This window comes from Loa loa, assembly GCF_000183805.2.
Source record: "Loa loa unplaced genomic scaffold supercont3.19, whole genome shotgun sequence".
In the NCBI taxonomy this organism is placed as follows: Eukaryota; Metazoa; Nematoda; class Chromadorea; order Rhabditida; family Onchocercidae; genus Loa; species Loa loa.
In genome coordinates this window covers 270,029-281,797 of record NW_018108199.1, presented here as the reverse complement: position 1 = coordinate 281,797, position 11,769 = coordinate 270,029, and the positions used below count along the sequence as shown (strand labels likewise).

General features: G+C 32.8%; 2 protein-coding genes across 2 annotated transcripts in view; both read right to left on the bottom strand.

Annotated features, from left to right (window-relative positions):
• The window catches only part of LOAG_16788 (zinc carboxypeptidase), a 12,875-nt gene extending 2,991 nt beyond the window's left edge, over nucleotides 1-9,884 (bottom strand). The window contains exons 1-18 of the mRNA XM_020449446.1: nucleotides 9,682-9,884; nucleotides 9,169-9,298; nucleotides 8,747-8,884; nucleotides 8,114-8,189; nucleotides 7,464-7,607; nucleotides 7,217-7,345; nucleotides 6,514-6,642; nucleotides 6,106-6,295; nucleotides 5,818-6,004; nucleotides 3,964-4,094; nucleotides 3,766-3,836; nucleotides 2,678-2,934; nucleotides 2,399-2,505; nucleotides 1,965-2,108; nucleotides 1,688-1,766; nucleotides 1,449-1,608; nucleotides 1,077-1,218; nucleotides 591-687 (exon numbers count right to left, since the gene is read on the bottom strand). Coding sequence (XP_020307033.1) covers nucleotides 591-687; nucleotides 1,077-1,218; nucleotides 1,449-1,608; nucleotides 1,688-1,766; nucleotides 1,965-2,108; nucleotides 2,399-2,505; nucleotides 2,678-2,934; nucleotides 3,766-3,836; nucleotides 3,964-4,094; nucleotides 5,818-6,004; nucleotides 6,106-6,295; nucleotides 6,514-6,642; nucleotides 7,217-7,345; nucleotides 7,464-7,607; nucleotides 8,114-8,189; nucleotides 8,747-8,884; nucleotides 9,169-9,298; nucleotides 9,682-9,716 — 2,346 coding nt within the window. The 5' untranslated portion in view covers nucleotides 9,717-9,884. The remainder of the gene's footprint in view (nucleotides 1-590; nucleotides 688-1,076; nucleotides 1,219-1,448; nucleotides 1,609-1,687; nucleotides 1,767-1,964; nucleotides 2,109-2,398; nucleotides 2,506-2,677; nucleotides 2,935-3,765; nucleotides 3,837-3,963; nucleotides 4,095-5,817; nucleotides 6,005-6,105; nucleotides 6,296-6,513; nucleotides 6,643-7,216; nucleotides 7,346-7,463; nucleotides 7,608-8,113; nucleotides 8,190-8,746; nucleotides 8,885-9,168; nucleotides 9,299-9,681) is intronic.
• Nucleotides 9,885-9,945: 61 nt separating this feature from the next.
• LOAG_16787 (hypothetical protein) overlaps nucleotides 9,946-11,769 on the bottom strand; it is a 3,550-nt gene continuing 1,726 nt past the window's right edge. The window contains exons 6-8 of the mRNA XM_020449445.1: nucleotides 11,427-11,617; nucleotides 10,919-11,101; nucleotides 9,946-10,487 (exon numbers count right to left, since the gene is read on the bottom strand). Of these exons, the coding sequence (XP_020307032.1) occupies nucleotides 10,349-10,487; nucleotides 10,919-11,101; nucleotides 11,427-11,617 (513 nt within the window). The 3' untranslated portion in view covers nucleotides 9,946-10,348. The remainder of the gene's footprint in view (nucleotides 10,488-10,918; nucleotides 11,102-11,426; nucleotides 11,618-11,769) is intronic.

The following is an 11,769-nucleotide window of genomic DNA, read 5'->3' as shown; positions in this document are numbered from 1 at the left end:
TATTTATTTATTCATCCATTTATTCATTTGTATTTATTTATTTATTATTTAATAAAGTTAAGTTCTTAAATCTTCCGAGTTCACAAAATTTAGTTATCCCTCAAAAGCTTGGAAAGATCAAAATACAGAAACACAATTGAAAAATGAATGCATATAACACTCATGGTGGAGTACTAATCGCTTTTGGGAATTTCCTTAACTTGATAAAATACTAATCAAAAATTTTAATCACTTAATCTTTTAAAAATAAAGATTTCTTTAAGAAATTCTTTTCTCCCTTTAAGGCTTTATTTAGATCTTTTTAGACCGAACTTTTTCTTTTATATTTCATTTATATAATGCATTCACATTATATTGGAGATTTTTTGTACTGATGTTACAGTTACAAAGTAGCATACACTCATCACTATATTTAATTACAATATAAAACAACTGTTCTCCGTATTTATTTGTTGTCTTCAATTTTAGCTACTTGGCCGTCTGATGAACGCTTGACCCTCTATAGTCCATAAATTTCGCCTCCATCTCAACACCCGAACTCTGAGCCACCGTTTCAACAGTTTCAAGTTTAAAAGTACATAATAAACTACTTGAAGCATCGAATATGTGTAAGGGAAATGATAGGCAATGTAGCATACGTCCGCTTGATATTTAAATCTGATCGTAAAATATAACGAAAAGTAGTGCCTGAAAAACTGGATGTAGAACGAAATACATGTTTTCCTTTACAGAGATTATGGCTATGTTTTTTTTTGTCTTTTACAATAACACATATTCTTTAGCTGTCAACAAAATAAAATCTGAAGTTTTAACTTTCTAATAAGAATATCATCTTTTCGTGTTCAGACAAACGATTATAACGTTGAAATTACGAAAATGATGAATAGGTGAAAATAAATAAAAGACGATAGCGTTTGAATAACTCAGATGTCTCCTAAGGTTAGAGGTTGGGCGTGTCAGGGGCCTCCCGACTTGTTTTACTAGTAATATGGTGTTTATTTTGAAAACATAACACTATTGGAAAATTATTTTGGAGGTAGATAACCCACTTTAAAAAGTTTTGGGAATCGAAATACCTTGGAGCAGATGCATCATTCAGTTTTCGAGAATTGCTGCGGATGAAAGTATTACGACAGTAACATATTGCTGAGCCTGCACGTACCCATTTAGGATTTCCTCGACAAGCCTCCGTAACTGAGAACAGTACTGGTTGCATACCTGTAAACAACAGTTTTTGGTATTATTCATAATGACATCGTCAACATCTTTAATCACTTTTCAGGAATCAAATTTTTGCAGCATGATCATAGTTTTCTCTGATGAGACCAGATCATTAAGAATCAATAATTGTACTTGTTCATGAAAAATTTGTTCGAAGCATCTTCCGAAGAAATTTATCCAAAGTATAAGGAGCTTGACAGTTATATAACGTCAAGACAAATCATTACCATGATTAAACATGGATGTTTTTTTAAAGCAATTAATAATTTCAAATATATAATCCACGTCTGCTTCATTATTGGAAACTTCGAAGAAGAACCATTGAAAGTGTGGTCGTAACTGGTTGATATCTGGCGATAATATCAACTGATAATGCCTTTTACTTATCTGAAACAGAAATTCTCTTCTAGAAGCGTGAACTTTTGTAGTGAGCATAAATAAGTCGCATAGACATTGGAAATAATACTTGGATGGCTCGCCTCAAATTTCCACCTTCAAATCGGCTCTCAAATAGCAAGTGATTATTGGAATCCATTTTGCCAATCCTGGAATGAAAAGACACCAGCAATTTAGCGTCATTATCGTTCTTAAATTATTTGAGGTCGTTATGGTACTACACCCTTCTAAGTCATATTTTGATGCTACTCGTAGAATTGGAAAGAATTATAATTAAAATAAACTTACAGAAAACACGATAAAACGTAATTCATTTTTGAAAAAAAAATTCATTATGTGGATAATACCGGTTTTCATCATCATTTCCAATTGTTTTCCAGGATGCAGGGATTTGAGTTTCATCGGAAATCAAACAATCCAAATTATATACAGTACGAGCAGAGAATGATGATTCGTCCCGCAAATGTGCTATGACTTTTGCCAATAAATCTCTTAAAGGATAAAGCTCGTTGAATGTGCAAGACCTTCTAATTTTTAAAAAACCGATTTTAGAGGTACCGGTTGAAAGCTGGTTAATGATGGAACTATAGGTTTCCTCTTGGAATTGACCTGAAGTTGATTCTCGATAAACAATCAAGTATCCATCAAATAAGTTTTTGAATATAGAGAGTAAAGAATTAACTGGACTGAATTGGACTCCTTAATAAATTGAATTTCTAATATTAGATTCTTTAATTAACTGGACTCTTTAATAAATATTAGCTTTCAGTCCATTCCATACCGTTTCGAATCAACTTTTGCAAGTGGTTGCAAAATAGAATGTAATTTTGTTGGAAGAACTGTCGCTGGATAAGCAATTTTTATAAAAACCGATGGCGATCTTGTTTTCTGCAATTTGTTAACAGAATAACCTACTTGTTCAAATATACTTATTTTATCAATAATTTGGAATTAAAATTCCAAGTAATAACCAAGTTTAAAAGTAAAGACAATTGATTCCAGTTTTCATTTAAAAGATTTGAAACGAAAATCAGCTAAATGAATCAGTACTAATATTTACCTTCACTGCTTTTGCCACCAAGTCAGCAAAATTTTTCACTCTTGATTTCCCTAAAGTTGTCGTCATTGGAGATGAACCTGCCACGGCAGTTCCTTGAAAAAATTCAATGAAATATTGAAAATAGTCATCGGTTAGCTCAGTCAAAGAGAGACGGTGATGGAAGCTTGCAGGTACTGAATGTGAGCTATCCTTGTCATTGTCGTGCAATGATGCTATTGTAAATAATGCTTCGTCTTCATCGTCGCCACCATCGTCATCTGTAATTACTTATGTCATAGATATTTGAATCATAACCTGTTGAGCAGCTTATTCCATGCAATTAAAGTCTTGAATTTAAATCAAAGCCCAACATTTAGACACCAGTATTTAGCTTCTAATATTTACTTTAATACTAATATTTCAAGTACTAATACTTAATACCATCGTATCTACCAACAATGTCGACCACAGTGGAGCCTCGTAGTGTCAAGGCTTATTGGTTATTTAAATACACAATGATTAGTTCTATTGCACTGAAAGCTCTTTTCTACCTTGACTCACGTCGACGAAAACGATTCTAAGATGGCGAATCATGAAAATTAACTCGTAAAGTCATACCTCTGACGCATCTACTACCTCTATAGGTTTTATCTTTCTTTTTTCTGTACTAGGTTTTTTTTCGTATTTCATTTTTATTTTTTTTATTCTTTTATTTTCTTTATTTCATTTGTTTTTTTTATTTGTTTATTTACTTCTGCTATTTTCTTACATCTTTTACTCACACATTTTTCATTTTTTTCTGAACCAATTTCCTTTGTAATCGAAAATTCATTAAAAGGGAAACTATAACTTTTTAAAACTACTTCCACAATTATATCTACTACCTCTATTATTTTCAGAATTTCGAAAAACACATATTTTCTGAAGTTGATGTAAGAATCAAGTATTTATCATTTGTTTTTGATGCATTCCCATTCTAATAATCTCTCAATCATGACTAATTACTAGCAACTTTCATAAGAGCCGCATTTCGTCATTTCCCTGAAGTCCAAGATATAGCAAGAATCTGCTTATTTGACCAGTTTTTATTAAGAAAAATTAAAGCATACCGCTACTCACAGCAGGTTTATCTTGCCATACTGAATATAAGAAAGCTTCCTCAACTTTTTTTCCACGCGACCTAAGAAAGCCACGGATTATCAGTGAATATAAATGAAATCAAATTTCGAAACAAATGAAAAACACCTCATGAGTCATCACTGATGTAATAATGCAAGAAAGTAAGTAATGAGTTTCAATGGATTTACCAATGAGATTGTTGTTGTGAGCTGCTACGGATTTCTCTAGGAAGCGGGAAAATAACTGGTGGTGGCGTAGATGAGGCTATCGGGAATGGACGAAGAGGGAGGCAACTCATGCACAATGCAAGTAAAGATTCCTGAAATATCTTGGAATTTGATAATATACATCTATTGGAAATCGAGAAAACTTTCGAAAATTAACTAAGAATTAATTTTTGAATCAATTTAAAAATTAATTTTAAAAGCAATTAATTCCTTCAAAAATTAATTTAAAAAATAATTGACTTTATCAAGAATTTGAAAAGTGATTAATTCAAGTGAAATTTAGAAAACCATATGTAATTTCAAGCTTTTGCCATTAAAAATTTGATTTAAATTCAATCTTAGGAAAGAGTTAAATTATATTAAAAGATAAATCTGAAATCAAATGAAAAAACAAGGGTGGAAACGACCATGATGTATCGAGCTATAATAATATCAAACAGTTCAAAACGAAATCCGTTGATAAGTGAATATTAAATTGAAAATGTGGTTGTAAGACGAGATGCTGCATTCCCCATAATCACTACTTAATATAAATATTCATTGTAAAATTACATAAATAATCGAACTTGTAAATCTTTGAACCTCCTGTAGCAAGACAAGAAAAGCAACTAATGAAAAAAAAAAAAAAACTAAGAGATTGGAGTCAACTCCTACTTTCGAATGATAAATTGATCAAAAAAATTTAGTTTAAAATACATCGTCACTTTGAACTGAATCTCACACATGCTCATATACCAGACACAACGACAGCAGTAGAGAAATGTCTAACAACATCAACACAATCGCATGACGATATTTTTAAATTTGAAATCAACTGTTTTGCACTGATTATAAAGGCTAAGTGATGAGCGCAGTCCGAAATAAAGTTTTTTTGGAAACAATAAGAACAACAACTAAGACACTTTTGTTGGGTGTGGGAGGGATTTTCATCTCTTAATAATTAACTGAAATTCTTATTTGTTCTGAAGATAAAAACAGTTGCCTACATCAAATTCTGATCGAGAATTACAAATAAAATAAATTCACTGAAACTAAAAATATAAGCGAATGAGCCAGCGATCTGGTCATCAAACATCCCGTGCCACAGAAGAATATCTATAACGATAGTGACGAGGGAAAAAGAATACGGGGATAAATAAAGTAGGGAAACGAGGATAAGAACATGATTTGCTAGCAGAAATGCATACTTATAAATATAACTGATGACAGGATCTAACTTCATTTTTACTGAACTGTTCCATAACAAGAAATTAAAAAAGTCAAAAAGATGAAAATTCTAGCAAAAAGAAAAAATTTTAATCATTTTAGAGGCATTCAGAATCGTTATTTTGTTGATTGGCTATGAGCGGAATTTAGTGGTTGAGATTAGTCAACACTACTGATTTAATAGGAGCTGTACGACTAAAAGCTTAATAGGAGATGTACGACTAAAAATACGAGCATGGACAAATTTGATTAACTACTTTTCTCACTTGTGTGGATATATAGACCCTTTGATATACGGATGACCCTGAGTGAAGATGATAAAATAATGCTCTTCGTCAATCTTTCTTGAATGAGAGTGATCAAGGAGGAGAAAATGGGTACGGAGCGGGTACAGGATCTCAACAAAGCGATTATGGAACTCCACCTTACATCAAATGTCGAGCCATAAGAAGGTCAGAGGTACAATGAGCCTTATTTAAAAAATATGACTATGAAACACACTTAAAATCTACAAAAAAGAATGTTATTGCAAATTCGCACGAAAAATTTAAAGAGTCTGAAAGTACTGATCCACAAGCTGCATCATGATCGCCTTTATAAAAATATAACCTTAAGATTTATAATAGACAGTCCCATTGGTGAGCCATCATCCAAGTACTCCTTGTCGTTGCTAATGAATGAGATAGCTGAATTAAACATTTCCATTGCACCAACAGCTAGTAGGCGTTCTCTGTTACGTTCTAAACCCCGACAATACCAGTACTTTATCACAATCTTTCTCTTATTAAGGACAGAACTGGAACAAATAATTCCTTTAATCCAAAGAATTACAAAATTCTGATGAATATACCATTCTCGTCATTATTAATTCTCCAATAAGGGTGAAATTTCTAATACTTAACTAGAAATTGCAAAATATGGTTACTTAGCCTTATTAGATTTCTTAACGATGCCACCGTAAACAAGCAAATTTCCAGGGTAGCCTGCTCAGACGCAATAAACTGTTGTTGGAAATATTTTTGAAAGGTTTTCGTTAATATTGTAAAAATATCATTCGACTCCAATATAGTCATTATGGGACGATTTTCTGGAAATTGTTGAATTAATATATATGGAATTAATTCACGATGGGCAAGATCTGAGTCAACAAGGTGAAAATTTCTTAAGCCAGAGAAATATAATACAATAAAAACATCGTTGTTATAATCGGGGAAAGAAAACAACCAGCTAGCAAGCTAGTGTTAAGTTAATACCCGGAAATCTGAAAAAAAGACTACGAAAAAGTAAAGAAATGATAATACATACTGAATTTGATGATTACATGAAGTATTTCTGTAAGGCGAGCCAGAATTATTACATCCGTGCCAGAAATAATTGCTGTTATCAAATTCTTTATAAATTCTCGATTTCTACCAAATATCCGCGCATTTTGTGCTGAATTATACATTTAAAATGATTTTAAATTTTACGGTCTCCACTTAGCTGTTGAAGGGTTCGCCTTCTTAAATTATAGTTGGTCTGATAGTGCGAGACAAATTTCTAAATTGTCTAAATTGTCTCCGGACATAGCCGGACACCGACCTCCCTGTAATAGTCTCAACACACCGACTACCAAATAATCCCCCAAATTAACCTTCATATGAAATGACATCCAAACAAAAATAGTGCAAAAACAAAAAAAAAAAAAAAAAAGAAACGATAAGCTAAATCTTTGACTGTATTAATCAACTGTTCAATTTTTCGTTTTCTTTTTTTTCTATTTCTTTTAAAACAAAAATAGAACAAAATGCAATCAAAAACAAACTGGTGAATCAGTTGGACGATGGAGGTCATAACACCTCCTTTCTTCTGTCTTCACTCTTTTTTGGTTTATTCGCCACCTGGTCACTTTCTCTTTCTGATTTTAAGTTCGTAGATCTACACTCAGTTAGTGAAGTTTCGGAATTCTCTCTATCAAGTCAACCATTCTTTCAATGATTCAATTATTAAATAATAAAAGAAAATGTACCCGAACGGATAGAGCAACAGCATAATTGCAAAACCGATATCATTTTCCTGTCCTTAGCAAACAATAGTAACTTCTTTTGGAACAACATAATTAAACCATCCAAACGAACTTTCAGGCAAAATTTTTTGTCTGCAAAAATAATAACGCACATATTAAGAAAAATTATTATCGTCCCTCACTTTAACTTGAAGAAATAACAAGCTTCTAGCAATCATCTCATCAATTCAGAGGGTTATCAATCCATTACCTCTAACATATAACATAATCAGAAGAGAACAGAGCATATCAATACTGCTACAATGTACTACTTCGGTGATAAATGACACAAAACATCTAATGAGAGAATTTGTTCCATCCAAGCGAATTATGCGACGCTGACGTACCAATGATGCTGCAACCAACCAAAATACTGGAAGTCAAATTCTTGAACGAAATAAGTAAACGTGAACAGAAAATAGAAAAAAGCTGAAACAAATTAAAATGATGGAGCAAACGACTTGAGAAAAATCCTCAATTTTCTAAACGATATTTTAATTTAAAAGAAGTAACGGAAATAAAACTTAGAAATACTTCAAAATGAGTAATGAAAATTCAGTTGCATGTGTTACAGTGGTATTCTGACGGAATGACCGAAATTACATTACATCCCCACAGTACTTGGAAGAAGACTAAAGTTGCTTCGTCTGATTTTTGATGTACAAAAGGACTTGGCTTAATATTTTAAAAAACACTTATGAAATACTAAGTAAAATTCTTTCGTGTATCTCAAATGTGCTTTTCACATGCTTCATATGATGGAAAAAAGGAATGTGAAGCACGCAAGTAAATGTAGCGCCGTAAGTAGTTTGTGATACAAAAATTATCTATCCATAGCATCAAATAAAAAGAAAAACAAACCAGAAGGTTTGCAGCAGGTGATAAAACCTAACAGAAATCGACAGAAGAACGATGTTGCTAATTCGTTGCGACATACCTATAGAAAAACATTTCGTTTGAAACTTTCATTTAAATGGTAATTCTTCCGACATTTTCAAGTATGAACATATTCGGCTGCAATACCTATTTACTGGTATAAGACCAAATTGCTAAAAAGTGTTGCTACTTGATTAAACTTAATATGTCTCAGTGTCACTTTTTTAGCATTTTGGTATTAACTCCATTCTGAAAGTATTATTCTCTTAACTGGTGCTATGTCTAGGAAGAAAAAAATTTCCGAATGTCCTAAAATATAAATCATCTGAAAGGCGACACGAAACTGAACTTAATTCAACTACTATTTGCATGTGGTGCATCATTGTAAATAAAAAACTGTTGCATTGAGATATGCGAGACCTTGATAACTGCGGTAAAATGGTAAAGCCATGGAACCAATTAACAAACACAAATGATACGAAAAAAAGATAAAAGGGGAAGACGACTGAAAAAAGAATATATCCAAAGTTCCAGAAAAAGTATGGGTTAGATTTTAAGTCTATAACAAAGGCCAATACAAAATATTCAGTTTTTTGTACAAATAAAGGATTCACTAACCTCAATAGCTTTCAGTAGCTGGATCAAATATTCATCTGTGGACCGACTGTTTACACCCTGGAAAGTAGTAGTCGGGAAATTGACATTCTGATCGGGACCTTTCAGCAAGAAACGATAGCTCGAAACACTTTTCGCAGCCTACAAATGTGTAATTTTATATTATCTAACATATTTCTTATTTGGTAGTTGATTTCTAAATCCAAATAACAATTTATTATGTTTTAAGCAGTTACAGTCGAATATTGAGTAAACATAATCCAAAAGTCTTTGGAAGCTAAAAACACCCTGCTCGATACACTGAACTTTCAAGAAAAACAAATTAGAGGCGCCCGTAAACCAACTCATTGCGATGATTGTCGATGTTTCAAATGGAAGGTAATGAATAAACAAAAAGTCGATGAACAATAAGACAAATAAAATACCGATTCACTATATAACTTGATAGAGATTTGCGATTGCTCATGCAGTTTCGCATCGTTATCGCCTTTTAAAACCATTTCAATTAATCGTATTACAGATGCTGACAATGGATTCTGAATATCACAGCCATAACTGAAATTGCAAAAAATAAAACAGTAAGGAATGGAATGCTGTCCGCAAATCACTAAATAAAATCATAAAGATTGAGAACGACTAATATTTATCACAAATTAAGTTAACAGAAAGAAATAATGGAAAAGTTCTGAAGTCCCGTTGAAAGCTCTAAGGAAAACTATCAAAAAGTCTCGGCATTCAACGGTTCAGGTAAATTTTAAGATTCAGAATTCGGAAGTGCGCATGGGTGCCCAGAATCATTGTTAGAAGAGAGGGAGAACTACAGCCTCGAGGAAAGTCAGATCTCAAACATACAGTTAACGGGCTTAAATTCTGCTAATAAACAATTCAAAGATTCCCAAGGGATTCGGTTTTTTATAATGTGTAAGAAAAGAACGAACTTGAGCGCTGACGTCGGTAAGTCGCCTTTAGGCATATCTTTTGATCTTAGATAAGATCCATCTGTATAAACATTCCATAAGTTCTTTACAACACTTGCGATTTAATCAACAGTCAACCTTCAGGATCTACTCCTGTTTTATTAAATCTTAAACTATTTGGCAAAAGAACGATTAAATCGGATTGAAGGATAAGAAAGCGGATTATTACACAACACAAAACAGGGAAAGTGCAACATAGAAAGATTTATTAAATTTAAACAGAAACGCCTCTCCTCATTAATATACGCAATGTTAAGCATAATAGTAATTGTGAGCTACGTAATACCACTGGATTAATAAGCTGAAACATCGAAAGAAGATGACCTATGAGAGTAATATAAATTGATCAAATCTAGATGAACATAAAATAGTTACTGCTAACTTACAGATATCAAAGACCAACCAGAATTTCAGTATTCCTTCCCGAAGGTCTGAGTAACATTTCTAAAAACATTTTAATACGAACCCAGTCCCGAAAAAGTTCAAGATGCTTACCGTCACATCATTCATTTTATTTGTACATTGGCTCGATTATTGACAATTACAATGAAAGCACAGATAATCCCTTGAATCAGATTAATCCAGTAAGCTATCATGTAAACAGACAAAGATGACATCAACGACAGTATTATACAGTACTCATGGTAAATGGTTTCGATTCAGTAACGATTTCATCGCTTGGCTTCGCATTTGCATACAAAGGTGGAGATCGAAGCGGCAGTGGATATGGCTCCGTGACCTCTAGCTCATTATAATGATTCACACAACTGAAATCAAGAAAAATGCTAGCAAGTTTCACATCTTGTATTTTTTCTTCTGAAAAGCATTATGTAAATGCTGTCTAAAAACAATGTGGTGTATAGCGAAAAGAATTATCGATGAAGGTTGAAAAGAAAATAGATGGTTGCAAGAACACTTTTCACTATAACTAGCTGATCCTACAAATAAAACCACCATACGGTAAAAATAAAGAGATGTGCAGATGAAGTATAAGAAGTATTCTTTTAGATATGGACCGAATTAACAATTAAATTACAAATTAATAGCTAAGATTAAGAAGATATTGGTGACATGTTCAACACAATATTCAGCCCAAGAATGATCAGCGATCCCTGATAAAGTAAAAAAATTATTGCAGTAACAAAATATTAAACAAGATAAACATTTCCCATGAATAATAACTGATGTGATAACTTACAAATATGCATGTTTTCCCCCTGTTAATTCGAATTCAACAAGCCGAGTAACTCCAAGATCCTCCAACGTTGGACATCCAGTAAGTACATCACTTGTACATTCAACCACTCGAATCCATTCCAAACTAAGTGGTGGCGGGTTGCGGAATAACTTGAAGGGTAATTCAACAGCCGCTACATATGCCCTGTAATAAGCATATACTACAGTTACGTAGCAGACACCTACCTGTCATATGTATTCGCTAAGACTATCCAATTATCTGCACATGGCAGCGACACGCTTTCTGAAAAAGTCACCTTTTATCAGTCGAAGCACCATTCCGCTTCATCTTTTTTCTACATTGTACTACTTCTTAGCATGTATTTTTGTCGATATAAAGACTCTTCTACCGGGAAGAGGGTGGGGAGGGGGAAGGGAGAAGGGGGTAGTGTTTCAATACTACTAAGCATTGCAACCCTACATTGCGATGTGGTATCTAAATCAACTTTTATGAAAAAAAATAGCTATACCTGTATAGATAATTTAGACTTCGACGACGATATCGCCTGTGCGGGAAACGTGATGACAGATGAGCCCGATCATACATGTAGTCAATTAATTCCGAGAGTTTATAACAATGTGGTCCAACAAATTCGTATGTTTTACCAACAGCATGTGGATCTACGATTGTTCTCTCAACACCTTTTGACACATCACCTACCTATAACCAAATGCGTATGTGCATGATAAACAAAAGTAGTGTTAATCTGACAATGTGGTCTTCTATTTTAATTATCATACTAAAATCCTTATCAATGTATATATATATATATATATATATATATATATATATATATATATATATATATATAT